Source organism: Paramormyrops kingsleyae, chromosome 22 (genome assembly GCF_048594095.1).
Source record: "Paramormyrops kingsleyae isolate MSU_618 chromosome 22, PKINGS_0.4, whole genome shotgun sequence".
NCBI classification, from domain to species: Eukaryota; Metazoa; Chordata; class Actinopteri; order Osteoglossiformes; family Mormyridae; genus Paramormyrops; species Paramormyrops kingsleyae.
Genome location: NC_132818.1, coordinates 21,872,281 through 21,893,548, shown reverse-complemented (window position 1 = coordinate 21,893,548; position 21,268 = coordinate 21,872,281). Strand labels below are relative to the sequence as shown.

The window sequence follows — 21,268 nt, the reverse complement described above, 5'->3', positions numbered from 1 at the left end:
TTATAACTGGAAGGAAATGTTTTCCTCACATAGTGTAACTGGCTAAAGAATTGCAGAATAATGGCATACATAAAACAGTGTAAAGGACGGAGTAAAGTATGTTCAAATACAAGTGATTTTAGGAATTTAAAACGATTATAGATAATTACGTACTAACACCACAAAGAGGGTCGCATATAATTTGATATAAAGATGAGCAACACATAGACGTACGCGTGCAATTTTACTGAGGTTATAAAATATTAATTTGAAATGTATATTTATAGACATATTGTATTAGTATAAAATACGTGAAATTTGCAGTTATTTATATGGGGGACAGCTAAGAGTGTAACGTCCATAATTCTAAAACGACTGTAATGTTTTTGGAATACGTTTTAAATTATATAAAAACTTTTTCGCTCGTATACAGTAAATATATAAGGTATGATAAACAGCAGCTTATACGATAATTAATGTATGTACACATTTTTTAAAATGCCTTATTTAATTCGTAACATAGATCTCTTACGCTCCCATCTGTAGCTCTGATATTAGCGCATAGCATTAACAACACGGCGAGTCATCGATGTGACAAGTATATTGTATTCTTTTGTTACCAGTGTACAACTTCAAATAAACTTTGTGTTATACTGACACCTTGTGGTCTTATTAAAATAAGGCATTTATTTTATATTAACATTATCATGTGCTGGCATGTTCTGCAGTTAAACAGGCAACAGCTTACCAGTGCACCACGTACTATACAATGTTGCATTAATTTTAGAAAGTCTGACATTGTTTCGCATTCAGTCTTCACTCGACTTTTTTTTCCCCCACGTGACTGTTCAACTAGGTATCCATTAGCCAATGAAAACAAACTTCCTTTATACCACAAACCAATCAGAATCGAAAAGGAAGTGCGGCCCTTAAGTGACATGTTTTCATCTTATTTTAAAACTGCTTAGTTTCTGCATATTGAAATGGAGCATGGGAGGACGATAGAAAGGGATAGTATGTCGGTCCTGAAAAGAAGAAAAGAACGACGTGGATTCACCAATGATGAAACTGTCAAAAAGAACAAAACTGACAGGTAGCCATTCAGCTAGCTTAACACATACTGTGTTTTTTGTAGTATTTTAAAACCGGACATCCTGATAACATAATCTTGTAGGATAGAAAATTAATAAAACGTACATCCACTTTGTTAAAGCTTGCAGTTTTGAAATGTGAAATATGTACAGTAATTTTGTATATCTGTACGACGCAACGTAGTAGATATAGTTTTAAACAGTATTATAACATAAGAATGATTATTTGCGGAGCTCGTGTTTTTTATTGATAATTTATGCATTTTTGATTTTTCTATTAGAAAAAGTGAGGCTATACATTAAAGTATTATTTTACAGTTTGGAGTCCTGTTTCGATTCACCCCAGGGTACTGTGCATGAAGTGGTGAATTATGAGCCGCCATCTTTATCAGGTAAAAAAAAAGAAAAAACGAATGGAGAGAGTCTACAGTTTATTTAAATGCCACCTGGAGCAGTGAGAAAAAGTCTCATCCAAGATAGTTATTTGTGTAGCTATATAAAACCGACTCTATTTAGGGTTGGAAGCAAAATTAGGGGGAAAATTACACCCAGTTATTTAAAGAGAATGTAAAGTATATCTTGTGTAACAGTAGTCACCAAGTGGCCAATTGCCCCCCCCCCCACCTTTGCTGATGGAATTTGGCCCTCACAGAGAATAATTGCGGATCCACTATGTGTGAGGCTTTGTAGTCGTCAGCTGTTCGTCCGTTTTCTAAGATCAGCTCGCAAGGCTGTCAGTGTCTTTCTTCCACAGGTGCGCACTATGACCCAGACACCACAGAACCAATCAGCTCTGCCCTGAACTCGCTTGAGGACCTGCGATCATGGCAGCGGAGTCAGGCCAGCCCCTTCAACGTCGCAGCGGAGCCTTTGGCAGCCCGGCTTCCTCCACTGGCACGCAGGCGGAGCAGGACGCTGGTCTGTCATGACATGATGGGGGGCTATCTGGAGGACAGGTGGGCTGGGGTGGTGCGGCGCTACGTGTGGGCCTGGTGTCGCAGACGTGTAGCGGGAGGTGTCGCGCTCTGAGAGTGAGGGTGCCCTTTAACCTCCAGGTTCATTCAGGGGGCGGAGGTGGAGACACCGTACGCCTTCTATCACTGGCACCACATAGACATCTTCAACTACTTCAGCCATATTATGGTGACGATTCCTCCTGCTGTTTGGACCAATGCGGCACACAAACATGGCGTCCTTGTCCTAGGTGATTACTACTCTTTAATTACTTACTAGATTAGTTCCCCATACAGCTGATATTCAGCTGGAGAACGGCCATTCCTAAGGGTTAAACAAGTCTTTCCTGAGGGTTAAGCCACTCTTTACACCGTAATGAAAAATCTTTGTGTTAAAAGACCATGTTGTGATACATTCTGCTCTCTGATTGATTTGTATTGAATGCCAGTTTATAATTAGCTGGCGAGTGATTGCCGTGTTTTCCTGTCCTGATAGCAGCGGGACCCTTGATTGGTTTGTTTCAGGCACCTTCATCACGGAGTGGAAGGACGGCAAGATTGTGTGCGAGGACTTCCTGAAGGACGAGGAGTCATACCGCATGGTGGCGGACAAGCTGGTCCAGATCTCTTACTGCTATGGCTTCGACGGCTGGCTCGTCAACATCGAGAACGACCTGAGTGTGAGTGGAGGGATGTTGGCACTGGCTCCGTCTGAGGGACCCCGGGTTGCCCCCAAGACTGGATCAGAACCTCCTTCATGCGGCTGGAGAGCGTAAATCTCCACCCCTCTGTATGGGCTTCTGATGGTAGAACAGACTTACCTGAGACATTTCCTGAGCCATGGAGGATGTAGGGCTGAGTTTCAGTACAGGGTTGTTGTAAGGTTGACTTGAGGTCAACTTTAGTGTTTGTCGAGAACCTTGCCTTTCCAGAGGGGGTAGCTCAGTGGGTAATTGGTAGCTTCTGAGCCACAAGGTTGGTTTTCTCCCTTTCTGCACACTGTGCTTCTGTAAACACGGCACCTTCTCATGGCTCACTCCCACCGCCTGACGCGGCTGCACCTTTACCGAGCCTGTGTCCGTCATTCTTCCAGGAGAAGGCCGTGAAGAACATGCCCCTCTTCCTGCGCTATCTGACAGACCAGACACACGAGCGCATCCCGTCCGGCCAGGTTGTCTGGTACGACAGCGTGCTGGAGGGCGGCGAGCTCAAGTGGCAGAACGAGCTCAATGAGAGAAACAGGCAAGAGTGGGGCTGGAGTGGTTCCCAGTGGCATGTGGGGACAGGCGAGTGGTACCGTTACACCCACAGTACTAGGGCAGTGTTTATTGCCCCAGTTCTCAGTGACCCCCAGACAGCCCATGTTGATGCTCCTTCCCAGTTCCCTGCTAGACACTCGATCTGGGGGCCCCCGAGGACTGGTTTAAGAAACACTGGATTAGGGCCTTGAGACCAGAAACTTCTGAGACCTCAACCACTGGCTTTGCATGATCCCTGATAAAACTCCATTTCTGTTTTTTTTGTCCTCATTTGTCTCATCCTCCTCCTTCCAGAGTGTTCTTCCAGGCCTGCGATGGTTTTTTCACTAACTATAACTGGACAGCGCAGAGTCTGGAGTGGATGCAGACCTACCCTGTGGCCAAGGAGCGCTTGGCTGACATTTACGTGGGTGTGGATGTGTTTGCACGTGGGGAGGTGGTGGGCGGCAAGTTCGAGACCAACAAGGTACGTGCGAGAACCGCAGGCCGAGTTTGCCGGGGATTGGATGGAGAGGCGTGCCACGGTACAGTGCTGAGCAGAAACATGACCTCTCGACACCCCAGGCTATGGAGCTGATCCGCCAACATGGGCTGTCGGCGGCCATCTTTGCTCCAGGCTGGGTGTATGAGTGTCATGAGAAAACGGAATTCCGCGCCAACCAGGACAGGTGGGCATCGCTTTGCTACTGTGTTGCCCTGCCCACCTAACTCTGCCCAATCACGATACGGCTCGTCCCTCTCCTCTCAGGTTCTGGGGTCTGCTCGCTGACTTCCTGCATGCCCATCACCTGTCCTGCTCCCTCCCTTTCGTCTCGTCCTTCTGCCAAGGATTTGGGCAAAGTTTCTTCTGGAAGGGGAAGGTGAATCAGACCGCAAGTTAGCCACCAAGTCTGGATAAGTCTTTCCTGGTTATGCCTCAGTGATGCTGGCTTTCTTTGCACATCTGCTCTATGTTGTTTAATCCAGTATCTCTCAAACCACTTCTTGGGGACCCCCGGAGAGTTGGAAGCAAGCAAAAACTTGGACAATCTCTGGGTCCTAGAGCACTGGTTTGAGAAACACTGGTTTAATCAGTTTAGGCTCCTCTAGCTAAATAAGACACAAAGGCTGTGGGTTCAAATCCCAGGAGGAGTACCTATTGGTAATAACCCTTCCGTCTACTGCAAGTCGCTTTGGATAAAAGCCCTGAAAAGCAGGCGTTACCCAGCTGTCTGTTGTGTGGAGCTGCTGTCGGGATTGTGATCTGTCTTCCTGCCCTCCCACAGCGTGAGAAGTTGCAGAGATGGCTCAACCTGAGTGCCCAGGAGGTGCAGCCACTCTACCTGCCTGAGCCCGTAGGGGGTGGCTCGCTGAAAATCCGCGGTTGCCCTCAAGATGCCTGGAGCGGGGCCTCCTCCTTAGTGCTGGAGGGGACGATCCCACCCGAGCTCACTGAGCTGCGTGCAAAGTATGACCTCAGCCGTGGCTCCTCCGTCTAGGGTCCTCTGTTCGTGCTCTGATTACATTTGAAATATGTCTGAAAACAAAATGCATTAAGTCAATTTCACGTAGAAGGAGTATGTTCATATCTGAAGACCATTCTCAGCGGGGTTCCACAGCTTCGTTGACCAGCTGCATTCACAGGTCCCCCTCAAGGGACCCACAGAGCTTGATTAGGCTGCACGCTTTGATGATGTCAGAGACGTTGGACTGTAAGGTGAATCCCATGCTGGTGTGACCTGTATTATGGCCCTTGTCTGTCTTCCTAAAGAATCCTCTCCCTCCACGTACGCCTGGCTCCCACAACCTTTGTGTCCCTCATCTGCAAACCCTCGGACGGCATCGCCGTCTCCCTGGAGATGGGGGCCGCAGATGCCGAGCCTCGTCCTGCGGACGGCACGGAGCCGGGCCCATGTGAGTGAAATTCCGGGTTTTCCCCGTCAATCCCTGCCGAGGGGGGTGTCTCGGGGTGCCGTGGAACACTGGCGACGGTCATCGCTGATGAACTGCTGTGTGTCCATGTGGAATCAGGCCCCAGCGTGCAGCTGGAAGCCCTCGCTGAGGATCACCGGCTCTGGAAGCAGTTCACCCAGGGCAGCTCTGAGTGGATGTCAGGCTGGAGTATCAGGTAAGACGGGAGATTGGATCCCAGGGGAAAAATGCAAGTAGAGGGTGAGTGGACAGGGCCTGACCTGCTGCGGTCTCTATACAGGTGTTATCTCCTGAAGCCCAATGACTACGCTCTGTTGGATATTGGTGTCAGCATTTCCCGTACCACCCAGGACCAGGACGTTCCGTTCCATTGCAGAATCGGGGAAATTGCGGTGAGGGGGAGCATTTCTGTCATTGAACATGGCTAGTGAAGCGCACATACGCTGAAGGTTGCTCTCCTCTGCCTGCCAGGTTCTGGACGCTGAGAGCATGTGGAGACCTCTCCCGCCACTAGGGGGAGTGCGTCTGGAGCGCCCCGTGTGGCAGCGTGCCTCCCAGGGGCCAGATGGCGCAGGCGAAGTGTGCCTCAGCATCACGCTACGCTGGAACTATCCGGCCCGCGTGGCCCGACACTTCCGGGTCCACTGGCGCCAACTGGACGTTCCAGCCCGCTCTCCGATCCTGATTGGCCGGTCGTATACCACCTTGTACCGTGTGTGTGGCCTGACTGTGCCTGATCCACCTGGCAGGGTGGAGCTGCTTGTGGAGCCTGTGGGAGTGGGACCAACCACACCGGAGTCACACTGGGGCCGATGTGTACTGAGTTACACAGAGAAGGAAGTGCAGTAGCGTTTGACACATACCTACTTCCTGTCTGTACAGGAAGTGATGAGCGATGATGCAGGATTTGGGGCAAAATGAAGATAAGGACATTAATACACATCCTTTTGTGGTTGTCACAAATAATGTGCTGGGGGTATATAATTTTCTATTGTGCTGTGCTAAAGTCTTACTCAAAGAAAATGATGTTTAAATGATCTTCATGAAAGTGAAAATTTGATGTGTCAGAGAGTGTCGGCATAGTCATTTCAAAAGCTCTCCTAAACTCACCCCACTATTTGCAATAACCATCCAACAAACGCATGTATTTTGCTGACTTGACTGCTAGTATTCTGTGTTTGGCTAATTAACTGATCAAGTTAAATAATCAGGTGATTTGTTGGTGAAATCTAACAAATGCATAGAACGGCTTCAGTATCACCAAGGAGAGCTTTGGGAACCATTCCTGTTAATTCTAATATTCTAATGTTAAATTCTGTTTTTTTTTCTGGGCAAATATACACTTATTCACTACCCAGGTAAACAGCTTTAGAGATTTTCTTTTCTCACTGTACTGTATTTACGAGCTATACATGAAGCATGAGATACCATTATTTTACTTTTTTGATGTTAACATCTTTTAAACAGCTGTAAGACCATAAATAAACCAAAGTCGACACAGCTGTGATGTTCCATGACTGTCTTTACCTCTTCCTGCTCATTACTGGTGAGGGTTTGTCCTCCACATTGCAGTTCTACACATCTCCACAAGGTGGCACACTTGTCCACAGCTCCTACCTGCGGTTTTGTTGGAGCAGAGAGACGGAAGTAGCTTTTCTGGTCCGTTAAACACCTCACTGTTTCTTGGCCGTTGGTCATTATCAGACATTGAAGACAAATGCCCATGAAATGGGAGAAAAACAAGCGCAAGAAAACAGGCTCAAAAACGTTTCACGTCGGCGTGAATAAAGATGGTACCTGCCCAAATGGTAACTCCACAATGCCTTGGAAATAAAATTTAGAGGATGCAAAACTAAAATGTTCTTTACTCAAATACGTATTTATATTTGAGCACATTATGTTTGATTGTAGAATGAACAATAGAAAAATGAGGATGCTTTTTAGGATTACATGGAAAGGGGTAATATCAACGAATGGGAGATTGAGAGAATAAGAGTGACCACGGGGTCCGGATGCACGGGCACACTGGAGTGAGACGGGGCCTCACCATCTAAGCGGTGTTTGGGTTCAGAACGTAACGCAGAACTGCATCGTAATGGCCAAAGGACGGCCTGTTTCACATGGTCAGGCAGCCGCGTGCTTTATTTACATCACGGGATGGCAGCTGATATTTTACAGGCCGATGTGAGATTCATTTGCATCAGGGTTCAATTATCACTGACTATGGAGCCGCCAATTTGGCGCTCCTTAGATGTGTGGATGCTTCACATTGACAGTAACACATTACAGAGGATCGAGGCCTGATGCCGGGCTCTTTCCTGTGGGTTTTATCCCTGTTAGTACTGACAGATACATTACCATAGGCATGCGACACCATCCGGGACGGCTGGGTGTCACCGGTAGGTCTCGCCGTCTTCGATGCTCCTATCGTGTGAGGACGCGGAATCAGGAAGGCGCACCGTCACGGGTGCCCCTCACATGAGCGCCCCCCCCACTGCGTCTGCGGGGCCTCGGGAGCGGGCGAGCTCCGCCCCGTAACCTCCGGGGCGTTCGGAAAGCTGAAAGAAAATGCCAGAAGGCCTGGGCCAGGCTGGAGTCGGTCCCAAGACGCATCAGGCAGGAGACCGGAGCCATCCTGGGATATGGGGCCCGTCCAGCCCATCAAAGGAGAGACACACTGCTTCACACACTAACTACACCTAACTACGTTTTTGGGCTGTGGGAGGAAACCCACACGGATGGAGTTTGGGGGGGGGGGGGGTTAGGCGTGAAAACGCCATACATAAAGCTAGAGGGGGGGATCCCAGGGGGTCTGAAACCAGCAGTCGTTAGCATAATGTGGCTACATTTACAACCTTAATCGATACGCCGATAACTGCAGTTAAAGCGAAAAAACCATAGCGCTTGCCGTCGATGCAGCAACGGTGCCAAGAAATTCCTCGGTTGTACCTCTCTCTTCCGCTCACCGGTGAAACAGCGAGCAGAAACGTGTAGGCTGAATTCGGAGGAGGTCCCAGAGAACACAGAGTACCACCTCCTGAAGAGCAGGCCACCTCCACCTGTCCGGAGGACCGGAGCCTCCCGACGAAATTACAGCATCCCGTCAGAGCCGGGAGTGCAAGTCGAAGATGAAAAAAGGTGACATTGCGAGCAGATTGAAAAGTGGGAAAATAAACTGAATCGGGCCACAGGTAACAAACATGGTGCAGCACAAAAAGAGCCATTATATTGATGTCCTACACAATATGGACTGGCAAAATTAGATTGAAAAAGAAAAAGAGGAAAAAATGTGGAGAGACTGGAAAAAGAAAAGCTAAAGGAAGGATGAAATTGAAAGTCTATTGCATTTCCTTCTGCTTTCTGGCATTTCTTCTTGTGGTGCTATCGTTTTGGTATTGGCATGTTCTACATCACCCATACGTATACAGCACCAACCAAGTTAGGATTGTTTCAAGGCCCAGTTGACCAGTATGCCTTCTCCCCAGAGCAGTGTTTCCCAGTCCGGTCCACAGACAGTCCGCAGGTGTTGGGAAGGGGCAAAAACATGGACTGTCTGTGTGTTCCCGGGAACCGGGTTGGGAAACATGGACTGTCTGTGTGTTCCGGGGAACCGGGTTGGGAAACATGGACTGTCTGTGTGTTCCCGAGAACCGGGTTGGGAAACATGGACTGTCTGTGTGTTCCCGGGAACCGGGTTGGGAAACATGGACTGTCTGTGTGTTCCGGGGAACCGGGTTGGGAAACATGGACTGTCTGTGTGTTCCCGAGAACCGGGTTGGGAAACATGGACTGTCTGTGTGTTCCCGGGAACCGGGTTGGGAAACATGGCCCTACAGCATCAGCCGACTTGTGCGCCGCTTCGATGGATGCGGACCACATGGCGAGCGTTCCGGTGTTGATGCTCTGCTCATTATCATCTCCCATCATTTCTCTCTGAAGCTTCGACCACATCCGGAAGTTGTAATTTAATGTGCAGAACATGGTACCAGGCTCCAAACTCCCACAACCCTGCACAGGATAAGCGGGAATAGAAAATGGATGGAGATTCAGGTACCAACTTCCCTGCTTGCTCCCGTTTTCACACCTTGAGCCCCTGTTTCTGTATTTGGTGCTGGATGTCTGTACTGTGTTATGATTATTTGAACCACAAAATATATTGTTCTGCAGTTTTGGCATTCAGCACTGAATTTTTACATACCAATTGATAGAGCATTTTGGCAAGGTCTGACCACCAAAATAAACAGTTTCAACTTCCACATCCCACGAGATCTGGAGGGAACATTTGTTTGAATACTTTCAAGTTATTTCCCTTAAAAAAAATGTAAAAAAAGACATAAAAAATAAAACACTGGCTGAATAATAACTAATTAACAGAAAGTACTCACTGCTTTAGAAGTATTGAGTGAAACTTAAATACTTTGTTTCACTTACGTCCAATATGGTTGATTGTATTCTTATGAATGCTTAATTCTCACTGATTAAGCTTTTAACCTTCCAATGATGCATTCATATAACTGCTTATATATGGATATTTAGTAAAAAAAAAATACTGAAGTTTTTAAATCATTTTACTTAACTGGACCCATTTATTAGATATACTTAACAGTCCCATTGATAAAACTGTTTAATGAAATAATAAAAAAATGAAAAATTAATATCCATTTACTGTTTATGTTCCCATAAAACAACCACCATTTATTGAAGAAAAAACAAACAACAACAATAGATTGAAAAGGTTACATTTGTGACAAGGAGATGCATGGAATGTGGCCAGTGTTTCAGTGCCGCATTTCCAGTTGCGGTTGGACATGCCCACACAGGTACCTCAGGAAGAACTGCACAGCGACGGGGACAGCCATGGGCAAAAGGTCCAGGTCCACACCAGATCCAATCCGGAAGAGCCCCATCTGAGTCACGAGCTTGGCATGCGTAAGTCCGGGAATGAGGCCCCCCCCGGGACATGGGTCCGGCAGGGGGACCCTGACACAGCTTCCTGACAGGAAGTGACCCACAGGATGAGCGCCACCTATGGGAGGTCAAATCATTGTCCCGCCCCCATCTCTCCCACCAAAAGCTGATCTGTAGTCCAGTCCGCAGGAAGGTCAGCAGCAAAATGCCCTCAAGTTGATGACTGGCCTTTGGACAGGATGTCCCACCTTCTTCCCGGTGGACTCAGTGCGTTAACCTCATGGGACCTGCACTGTCCATGTCTTACCAAAAACAGTCATAAATACTGTCATATATATACAGATCTTGTAATAACGACATAAAATATAATAAAGAACAGAAAAAAAGTTGAGTTTCCTCTGCTTCTGGTCTCTGATGAAAGTGGCCCTTGTTTGGCTTGCTGTGATGTTGCCGCGGCAACACGCCGCGTGCTTCCCCTCTACCTGCCAGCCCTGAGGGAAGGAGTTCCTTTTGCCACGTTTTAATTATTATTTTTTTGTATTTTTTGGCGTTGTATTTCAAGATTTTTTTTTCCCTCCTTCCTCGTTTCCACCTTTTTCCCTTTGTGCTGACCGTCGTTACCCAATACAGTGTCCTTTTTTGTTTTTTTACTAAAAATAAAGAGACATATGCAAACATTCGTAAATAAACACAGAGGTGGACTTGCGCGGCACATCAGCAGTACAACTTGACTAAACGGCTAATATGGGTGTTCCGGGACAGCAGAAACTCACAGGACGTGTCAGGCCCTCTGGTTCGGGACATGTCGTGGTTTTCTATCCAAAGGTCAGAGGTATGAGCTGACTATGAAAGAACTCTTTCCGTTTGCTATAGCCAAAACCCAACTGCCAGTTGTAGGTCACCTTGGACCGTAATGTTCCCCATGAAGGATGAAGAATGCTCTACAGAAATATACACTAATTGTACCTAAAGACCTTACCGATTGCACAAGTAGAATTTTTGTAGCAAAATGATTGCTTCTCCACAACCCCAGAAGTCTCTGTTGAAATCTCGCATACATACATAAATTTAAATATTAAAAAAATGAACTTTTTCAATAACATACAATACATATTTTACATCTTCATTATCAGATCCTCAGGTAAAACCCATCGGACAGACGGCATAGTGAAATATAAAAGAGACCCGGAATCAGTAATATGTACTTTGCTTGTTATCTAAAAAAAATTATACATTTCATTATAGAAATTACTGTCATGCAAGAATAAAAAAGAATCATAATAATGCAGCACTAAATGAAATTTAGAATGATTACAGTACACAACTGTCTTCAATAATATGAATGTATATTTACACACACATATGTTGTAATAGTCTGATAGTATTACCAGCTGAAAATGTCCTATATATGAATGGAAGACCATTGTACAATATACTAGCCAGATCAGTCTATCATAATTTTATATGCGAATGAATAACAAATTAATCTAGCAATAAGATTATAAGCCTTATAACACCTCGGAAATAATTTAATTGTTCTCAGAAAAACTGAAACGCACAAAGCGACTGATACTATGCAATCACGATTATTTTTAAGTCGCAGGAGTGAGTTGTATTCCTGAACAGCTGCTGGTTTTCGTGGCTGTGAGTCTTATGCCTTTGCTCGGCTCATTTTATTTCTCGTCAATCTTTGGAGTTTCAGCAAATGAGCTCGCGCTAGCAGTTGGCACGGAGGCGCCGATCCGCGTGTAAATTCGGACGCGAACCTACGGTGCAATTCCCTTAATGTGAGACACAAGGAGCATATTTAGAGATTCAAAAAGAGGCCCTTGGCTCCAGGAGACACCGTCAAAGGAGTTCCGTAAACCGTATGTAGCGATCAGTTCCAAAAACTGAGAATCAGTAATATCAAAGACTATATTTTACACAACAACGTGAATATAAATTTTAGTAGACTTACAGACTACAGCCTCTTCATGGGAAGGGCAGATAAACGCTCAACAAACGAAACGAAAGCACATGTATTATCTGTCGACCTGCAGATAGAATGGCTTTGTAAAGTACGCCCAGAGCTTCACTCGAGAGTACAGAGTGGCTCCGATATTTACGCGCCGCTGTGAAATCACTCTCCGGTCGTTCTCACGCTCAGAAGGCAGCGTGCGGTGCCCCGCCGCTCCAGCCCTGAGGGACACCCGGGCGGGTTAGCTTCTCTCGAGACGCCGTGTGATCCCGGTAGACTGTAAACTCTGCTGGGGGGGGGGCGTGGTGCTCGCGGGAGCCGTAGCAGCAAGAGAGAAAGCGGGCACGTGGCACCGAACCCCGACCCTCTGAAAATGCTCGCCCGGATTCTGTTACGTGAGTCTGTCTCAACTGTACCAGGGGGCTGCGAACAAGCGGTAGGGACACACATGCTTACGGAGACACACCGCCAGCAAGGCCCTTGCGTGGCTTTGTCCAGTTACACTAACAGACAAAACGTATTAGCTACTCTATGTAGTGTAAGCTGCTTTGGATAAGACGTATTTGCTTAGTGATTGCTGGGTAACAGCACCTGCTGATTACACATTAATTACAGCCCTGATTGAACCTTAACCATCCTCACACCGTATAACAGACCAGCGGAGACCTGTGGTCAGCATGGACTGGGAGAACCACTGCTTGACTGCAGTTGAGTAACTAACAGAAGCTATTTGTAAAGCTTTGCATTGTGGGATATCTATGCAATTTGTAAAGCTTTGCATTGTGGGAAATCAGTGTCAATTTTGAAACAACTCAATAACCCAGTATAAGCCACATCACAACAGATTACTACATGCTCTACACTACAGGTTTAAACAAGTTTTATGTGTGTGTGGGGGGTCATTTTCTTTAGGCTAAATTTATAACAATTGCATTACAGACACCAGAAATATGCCATTTGCGCCAAGTAATCATCAGTACACATTTCATAAAAAATAAAGACAAACTGAACAGAGATTTGGGCATTACATCGTAAGAAAGGTCACTGGAGGACACTTTTCGAAACAAAAAACCTGTCTCGTACAGGCGCGGGAGGGGGGCGCGGCGCCATGACCCAGAAGCTTTTAGTTCAAAATAGTTTTCCACTGAGGAGGAGGCGGCGTTTAACGTTTTTATGTTTTGTTGCCGGGATACGGTTACTCCCTTTTAGTAGGGGGAGAAGCGGCTGTAGCCTCCTTTGAATAGGCTAGCCTGCAACATCAAAGATGAAAAAACCCCAGTCAGTGTGAAGGCTAATACCGGGTTAGCGGCTCCAGAAGCCGCCGTGACCCTTTTTCTTCTTCTACACAAAAATTCTCCTCCCAGCTACAGGTGGTGCGATGGCGGTCACGTGACGGCGCGTCGCCATGGCGCCTTGGGGGTCTGGGGGGTGTGTCGCTGTCTTAGCGAATAAAGATTTTTATTATAGCAGTCATTATAACTTCATCGCTATGAAGTTTTTCCCCTCCTCTCTCGTTCTGTTGATGTTTTTTTTTATTCCACAAATCTAACAGATTTCGACGAACTCCGGCAATTATTTTTCGCTCAGCCCGGACTGAAGGTGTCACAGCTAGCCTAAAAGTACCTGCCACCAAAGTACAAAAAAGGGTTCTTAAGGCTCCCGCCGGTTCACTCCAGCGGTTTGGGTTGCCTCCAAAGGCTAAATACTAAATCTTCAAAGACTGAATTCCCCCCAAATTTTGAGACGCCTCCAGGTTCTGTAAAACTTTCATGAACGTGGGACGCATTAGCACTTTCAGTACGCCGAGAATCTTAACTAGAAAGAGAATTTTACACAACCTCCGAGGAACTAATTATTGAGCAGTTTTTTTAAATGCAAAATGCACCCCAGTTTCCAGCAGAAGCAATAATCATGCGTAATTCAATAATTAAAATCGAACCACCTCTCTGTAGGGATTTTGTCACCTCTACGTTTATTTATAGTGCTTTGCGCTGCTGGTGAGGATACACGAGCTGGTGTGTATCAGTAAAGAAGATGGACAAAATACGGCAAGTCCCAGAAGAGGACCTGCATTTGCAGCCTTGAGTACCTATTGGCGTTTACATCAACTTTATGTGTTTGTTTACTATCTTCAAATTGCGTAAATATCTAGCTTCTTGCACGAATTAGATGACAGCTGCTCAGCTCTCTTCCCTGTGAGCAACAGCATGATTTTATTTTGCGCAAACAGACCTCCTCAGTCGACAGTAATTATACATTTTCACTACTGAAATGTGTTGGCATGTACAGCACAAGTGGTAAGACATACCCTTTTATGTACTGTGTGTAGCATGAGTTATTGGGCATGTCGTAGAAGATCTCTTTCAGTTGTAAATGTGTAATATTTTCAGCATTCATAGCGAAACTGGCTGTTACCATAGCGCCCACCAAGCCTCAACATTATGACGTAATGATGTACTTGGTCCGCAGAATTTTACCCGTTCTTAGTCTCCCAGTCACCACCACCTTTGGTTTTCGAAAAAATGTAGGACGGAATTTAATGCGTTCAGTTGAAGGAAGGGAAGAAAGGAAGACAGTGCTACCCCAAAAGAAACACTTTCTGGCGTTTTTAATATTCACAGCCAGGGGGACAGCCGGTTCACTTTGGAGCTAATTTTTTATATCAAACTATGGAGTTTTGTTTCGCAGCGTCTGTCAGCTTCTGTCGTTCATTCATTATTCCATTGTGCAGCACTGTTACCCTAAACTATGGCATGTCAATAAGCGCCACTGTTTGTTTTCTTTGTTAAGTGGTTTAGGAGATCCACGTTGGGAAAGGCGCTATATAAAAATGAATTGAATGTAATTGAAAGGCGGGGAGGAGAATTTTTAATAAAGAAGAAGAAGAAAAAGAATATTGTCAACACAGACTAAATTATATACACGAAGAGAAAAAGGTGTTAATTAATGAAAGCTTTTAGCTAGCAGCTGCTCCGGGAAATTGTGCACTCTTAAAAAGGCCCAGATTTTGGCTTTAGCAGAGACGAGTAGATAGCTGGTTTGCTAAAAAGCGCCCGTCAAACCAGTGTGATGGGAGTTGCTCTTCCCCCTCGTTCCCTCCGTCTCTCGCACCCACGGCACGATGCAGCACGCTCGACTATTCAGCTGGAACATATCCCCCCACCCATAACGGAGAAAAAAAATCCCACCTTTACAGTTTATTTTGGTCATCCATTTTTCATCTTTGATGTTAGCCGCAAAAGCTAGCTAAAAACAAACATTAACTAATTGAGTGCAACGCTGTAAAATGTGCAACATGCTCTGAAGAGAGTATAAAAAATAACCGGGTTAATTCATTTTGTCACCCATACAGACATAAATTTGGGATGATTATCCACAGAGATGGAACATTGGAATTCTTTTGCTGACATGAAACACCATGGAAACCAGATCTTTTTACAATGTGACGACCGCTTATCAGTTGCAGTTGTACACTAAAGAATAGTACGAATGTTCAAAAATGACCCTTATAATTGAATCATTTCGGCATTTCTGCTCGAAGGCCAAGAGGACTGCATAAACATTTAGTAACATTCTTCTCTGACAGACCTCTTTTCCCCCTCTTTTTAAATGGAGGTGCCCTGTGAGTGATTCTCTCGCACGTCTCTGCCAGATGTTATGAGTGTGACTCATGCTTTTCGCTAAATGCTCACCATGGTCCCCACGGCGTAGGCTGCGTGGCTGTAGGTGTCCCCTGCCGCGTAGAGTCTGCCGTAACTGCAGGTGAACAGATGGGGAGAGGCCGTCAGGAGGGAGAGGGGACATCCGGGGGGGCATCGGGAGGAGGAGGGGGGGGGGGTCTTTGTCATTCCTCTTTTTGAAATGACTGCTTTGCCCCCCCCCGCCCACAACTGCAGTCCGCGTTCCACCCCGCCGACTTGCGACACTTCATTGTGCCACAAGTCTAACTGTTTAACCACAGCGCCGCCTGCTGTCTAAAAAAACACTCGGGTAATTAAAGAGAAAAATGCTACAGATACACTTCGATGGTCATCGGAGCATCGCTGACTGGTACTAAGTGAGCCGCTCAAGGTGTCTCTAAAACCTGCTGTCATCTGAGAGCTGAACACGAAATGAGCCCCCTGGCGGCCTCGGGATGCATAGCAAGCTCTCCCCCATGCACCTGCTCCGACCGGGTACTATCATGCCCTAAAAGGGCTTACTTTCCAATTCCAAGTGACTCTGAAAGCACATATCCTTTTTTATATTAATTATAATAGAAGAATTAGGTACAGAATGGATGGTTCAGAACCAGCAGTTAAAATTAAAAAGAAAAACAATTAAAATTTAAAAAACCCATTTCTTCAAGGGACATTTTTCCCTTCTTTTTCTAAGATCCTGCCTGGTTCAGCTCCAGCTCCGGAGCTCACACAAGCACTAATAAACACGATGGTATCGGTCTGGCCTGGGCTCCCGGGGCACCGTGCCATCAGGAGCTGTATACTAAATCTCCTGAAGATTTAACCTGTCAGGGCATTCAGAGGACGGGATTAATCGGCAAGTGTTTCCCCAAACCGCCAGCACCAGAACCACATCGGCCTTGGGGAGGGGAGGGAGGGGTGCACGGGGGGGACAGGGAGGGGTGCGCGGGGGGGGGGGGACAGGGAGGGGTGCGCGGGGGGGGGACAGGGAGGGCACTGCGTGAGGAAGGTTTCAGCTCCACACGCTGACACACCTACAGCCATTCATTGAAGAAGCAGCTGAGAGCAATTTTATTTTAGCCTGGAAACGATCGGAATGTGTTTGCTGCCAAACTGGGTCACGTGTTTCATTTTTGCTCCTGGGGGGGTCACAGGAGCCCAAGTTCAGACTTTTGCCTTCGAGGTGAAGCATGCAAATGGGATGTTGGGACAGTAATTTCAGCAATGCCCTGCGATGTACTGGCATACTGCCTATGCCCCAGTAATGCCCTCCCCCCCTGCCCCGCCCCGACCCGACAAGACCCGGTACCGGATAAGGAAGACAGATGGATGAAATTAAGGTACCTGTAACGTTCCTGTTTTCCCACAGCATGCAATTCTGCTCCTGACCAGTAGAGGTGCTGTTACCCTGGCAGAGTTCTTACCTGTCACTGTAGGTGGCAGCGGTGGTGGGCTGGGCGTATCTGTAGGCTGCGTAACCCCCCTGCAAACAGGACACACGGGTGCTGCACTTCATCACAGGTTTATCACAGGCAGCTTCATGTTGCAGAGGAGTCTGCGTCTCGGCGTGAAAATGCGTGTGGCGTTATCTCAACTGGGGGTTGGCAGAGGAACCGATACAGGGGGTGACAGTATGGGAAAGGCTCACGGGATTTATGACCACGGGGCACCCAAAGTGTTGCTCCTAATCATGGCCGGGCCCCGCAGAAAGGAATAGTGCCCTGATGTGAGAGTGGAGCTCAATCAGCACAGAGACGACATTCTCATGTTAGGCTGAACGTCTCATGAAAAATAATCGCTGTTCTGAGCAGAAATTCTCCACCTTTCTGATTAAAAACAAGTTATCCCTTCAAACTGGCTCCGTGCAGGTCTGAGTACCCAGAGCTGCATTTGCCATGGATGGATGCGTGTAAATAATGGATGTGGTCATTTATTTTTAAATTTTATGGATCGTTGTTCAGCTGGGAACTGCGCTGAGATCAGATGTGCAACAGCTTGTGTGAAATGGAGCAATGCTGGAAGCGGGTAGAGGTGGTGGTGGTGGGGGGGGGGGGGGTTGGGGGGTTTCGTCCTGGGAGAAGGGGCACTCTCCTAATTTACAGCACACTTCCTGTTCCTCTGTAAGCAACTTCCTGTGTGGCCCATGAGTCCCTGGTAGGGATCTGTGCAAAGCAGCCTAGTGAATGTTGCTTTCCATATTGTTTGTTGTGCGTGTGTTGCTTCAGTACCGAAAGTCCTGTGAACTCTCCCTTTTTGTTTAAATTTAATCCTTGGAAAAGGAATAAAGTAAAACCAAATCTCTAGGCCTGCTCTCCAAACTTTGTGTCACATGGTTCTGTCTCCCTCTAAGCCTTCAACAGCCAGATTTCCAAATTCATTGTTATCCGCTGTTTGTTCTAGAGAGCCGGTCGTCTAACAATGACCAGCTTTTTTTGTCTGGTTCTGGCGGGAACTCTGCCAAGTTCATCACCGAGTGGGCTTTGCTCCCGAGAGACCGCACTGAGAAGAAGTGGAAACTGGCACTGGTTTGCCCACCAGTGTTCCCAATTCCCCGAACTGGCAATGCATACAGCACCAGAGGCTTTAGCTAAGCCCTTGCACTGGAGCACGTAAAACGTGGTAACGGCGCGACGCAACAGTCGACGCTCGTCCTTCTGGGTCGAAGAGCTACAGTGGGGGTTTACAGAAGCCCAGGGAAACCTGATGGTGCTGCGGACGCAGTCAGGCGTCTCGCCCGCGAGGAAGCGGGCGGCAGCGGGCAGCAGCGGGCGGCGGCGAAGCGGGCTCTGTCAGCCGATTCAGGAGGACAAAGAGGGCGGCGGAGTCGAACGCTGGCAAGCTGACAGTCCCCTCGGACGCACTCGGGCTGAGGTCATAGATGAACCCATGCCAAGGCTAATAGCAGAGCACCACGCAGGGACGAGACCCGACCAATCCCGGCCGGTGGCAAAGGGCGCCAAAACCCGAGGCACGGGCAGTTTGGTGGGGGAGGCACAGGTGCCAGGCCCCTTTTTTATTAAACGCTAATTAAAAACACACGGCTGCCGAAGTGGCGTTTACTCAGAGGCGATTGGTGCTGATGCCATGAGGCCACACAGGAAGCAACACGTCCCGCATGGGCTTTCGTGACGAACGGGGGCACTTACGTAAATTTCTGCCCCGTAGAAGCCATCTTGGTACACGACTCTGCAAAAAAAGACATGGGGGGGGGGGGCGGTGTTAGCCAGCCAGCCAGCGTTTTGAACATGTTCAGAGAGAGAACAAAGAGAGAGGGCTCAGTCACATCCTGCACGATAAAACGCGACACGATGCTGGCTCTGACAGGCTGCCGGGTGCTGGACGGGTCGTGCTCCAAAGCGCCTCGCTTTAACAAACCCCCACCTCGGCCAATGGCCATGGGCTGCCTGATGACACGCGACCTCACCTTCATTGTGCTCTTGTTTTGGCTTTCAGGGGCCCGACGACCAGCAAGGTTGTGTGTTCGAGTCCCAGGAGGGATCCTAACCCGTGTTTCCCCCGTAACAAATCCCACGCTCTTCAAGGGGAAGGCGGCAGCGCCGTAAGCTACGGAAATCTCACTAGATGAAAGTGTTGCCTGGGCAAATAAATAATGCAGGTCTCCCCCCTGCGCCCCCGCCCCCCCAACCCAGCACGGGTGTCAGAGAAAGCAATCGATGCCCGAGGTGGGAATGGGAGCCATGCTTTCCCCTCTATTTTGTATTCTTTCACTCAGTGTCCAGTTTCCTGCTTCCCTCCTCCCTCCTCCCCCTTGTTCAAGGCCGTGGTACATCAGCTGTGCTCTGTCCTGCTGTTCAGACTCCTTGTATTACCTGCTCTCACCTACCACATCTCCCCGACATCGTCACGGCTCCCTGAGCGCATGGTGAAGTCCGAGCCAGGTTATATAAGCCTAGAGCAGAGCCACTAGCCTCTAACCGCAAAGCCACAGCACTGGCCTCTAACCGCAAAGCCACAGCACTGGCCTCTAACCGCAAAGCCACAGCACTGGCCTCTAACCGCAAAGCCACAGCACTGGCCTCTAACCGCAAAGCCACAGCACTGGCCTCTAACCGCAAAGCCACAGCACTGGCCTCTAACCGCAAAGCCAAAGCCCTGGCCTCTAACCGCAAAGGCACAGCACTGGCCTCTAACCGCAAAGCCACAGCACTGGCCTCTAACCGCAAAGCCACAGCACTGGCCTCTAACCGCAAAGCCACAGCACTGGCCTCTAACCGCAAAGCCACAGCACTGGCCTCTAACCGCAAAGCCAAAGCCCTGGCCTCTAACCGCAAAGGCACAGCACTGGCCTCTAACCGCAAAGCCACAGCACTGGCCTCTAACCGCAAAGCCACAGCACTGGCCTCTAACCGCAAAGCCACAGCACTGGCCTCTAACCGCAAAGCCACAGCACTGGCCTCTAACCGCAAAGCCACAGCACTGGCCTCTAACCGCAAAGCCAAAGCCCTGGCCTCTAACCACAAAGCCACAGCACTGGCCTCTAACCGCAAAGCCACAGTACTCTAACCGCAAAACCACAGCATTGGCCTTCTTGAGGCCTCAGCTTTGATATGTACGGGGGCACAGCTTGAGATTTTGGGCTCCCTAAAAGCATATCATATTGGCCCCCCAACCCAGACCGATCCAATTATGTTCCACATTTTTTAGGACCCTGAGTAACTTAGAATTGCCCTAGCTTTGCCCCCCTTTATGGCACCCCTGGATGTGTGCATTGAACTGCTATTGTGTGACTAGCTCTACCTAACCATTTAACAGATTCCCTACACGGGATCGACTGTCAGCTTCACGGTGTCACATGCTCAGATGAGATGGTGAGGCTTCTTTCATTCACACAGCGTTACTCCTTTCATTCACACAGCGTTACTGCCCATTCACAGGGTCATACCAAGACATGGCCGGACCCCTGGAAAGCTGTACCAAATTCTTCCGTTATCCATGCTCACACACTCATGGATGCCCCCTAATGTCCGAGCCCCTGAAAGTCTTTCTGTTTTTCCTCCCTCATGGGCAGTCCGGGTGCCATACTCACGCGCCATAGGCCGGGATGGGCAGAGGCGGGGCCACGGTGCGGAGCGTGTTGTAGATGCCCCTGCCCCGTCCACGCAGCTGGCTGCCCCTGTAGGTCACTGCAGCCCCGACGGCCGGGTAGGGAAACCCCGTCACTGTGGGAGACAAGCCACCATTAAGGGAGCTGGACAGAGAGACCACTGCCAGAGCGTAGCAGTGTTAGCGGATCAGAAATTAAACAGAGGATCCAAGACAACACCCACTGACTCATCTCAGGGAATTAATGACAATCATGCTTGAGAATCTCCATCCATCCATCCATCCATCCATCCATTTTCGGTAACCACCTGCCCTATTCAGGGTTGTGGGGGGTCTGGAGCCTATCCCAACGGCTATGGGTGCAGGTTAGGGAACAACCCAGAATGGGGCATCGACCCATCACAGGGCACACTCACACACCATTCACTCACACATGCACACCTACGGGCAATTTGGTAACTTC

General features: G+C 48.1%; 2 protein-coding genes across 7 annotated transcripts in view; one reads left to right on the top strand and one right to left on the bottom strand.

Annotated features, from left to right (window-relative positions):
• Window positions 1-880: 880 nt before the first annotated feature.
• On the top strand, window positions 881-6,693 carry engase (endo-beta-N-acetylglucosaminidase). Of its 2 annotated transcripts, none has more exons than XM_023836944.2 (14): window positions 881-1,072; window positions 1,417-1,462; window positions 1,825-2,026; window positions 2,126-2,274; window positions 2,549-2,703; window positions 3,117-3,265; window positions 3,577-3,748; window positions 3,847-3,950; window positions 4,031-4,142; window positions 4,548-4,729; window positions 5,033-5,175; window positions 5,293-5,389; window positions 5,474-5,585; window positions 5,665-6,693. In XM_023836944.2, exons 3-14 carry the CDS (start codon window positions 2,001-2,003, stop codon window positions 6,040-6,042), a joined length of 1,779 nt encoding a protein of 592 aa, XP_023692712.1. In that variant the 5' UTR covers window positions 881-1,072; window positions 1,417-1,462; window positions 1,825-2,000; the 3' UTR covers window positions 6,043-6,693. The 2 variants fall into 2 exon arrangements, with proteins under 2 accessions (XP_023692712.1, XP_023692710.1); XM_023836942.2 differs by having other exon boundaries at window positions 1,389-1,462.
• Window positions 6,694-9,854: 3,161 nt separating this feature from the next.
• LOC111856763 (RNA binding protein fox-1 homolog 3-like) overlaps window positions 9,855-21,268 on the bottom strand; it is an 84,513-nt gene continuing 73,099 nt past the window's right edge. For 4 of the 5 annotated variants that reach the window (XM_072704911.1, XM_072704915.1, XM_072704912.1 and 1 more), the window contains 5 exons: window positions 20,789-20,921; window positions 18,888-18,927; window positions 17,166-17,224; window positions 15,754-15,817; window positions 9,855-13,311 (listed from right to left, as the gene is read on the bottom strand). In XM_072704911.1, coding sequence (XP_072561012.1) covers window positions 13,267-13,311; window positions 15,754-15,817; window positions 17,166-17,224; window positions 18,888-18,927; window positions 20,789-20,921 — 341 coding nt within the window. In that variant the 3' untranslated portion in view covers window positions 9,855-13,266. The remainder of the gene's footprint in view (window positions 13,312-15,753; window positions 15,818-17,165; window positions 17,225-18,887; window positions 18,928-20,788; window positions 20,922-21,268) is intronic. The other variant, XM_072704914.1, reaches the window with a different exon arrangement.

Bases quoted from the DNA above. Each gene is read 5' to 3' on its own strand.
- engase (XM_023836942.2), top strand. From the start codon at position 963: ATGGAGCATGGGAGGACGATAGAAAGGGATAGTATGTCGGTCCTGAAA. The intron at 1,073-1,388 runs GTAGCCATTCAG...ATTATTTTACAG, and splicing joins AAAAAGAACAAAACTGACAG to TTTGGAGTCCTGTTTCGATT. The intron at 5,586-5,664 runs GTGAGGGGGAGC...TCTGCCTGCCAG, and splicing joins GCAGAATCGGGGAAATTGCG to GTTCTGGACGCTGAGAGCAT.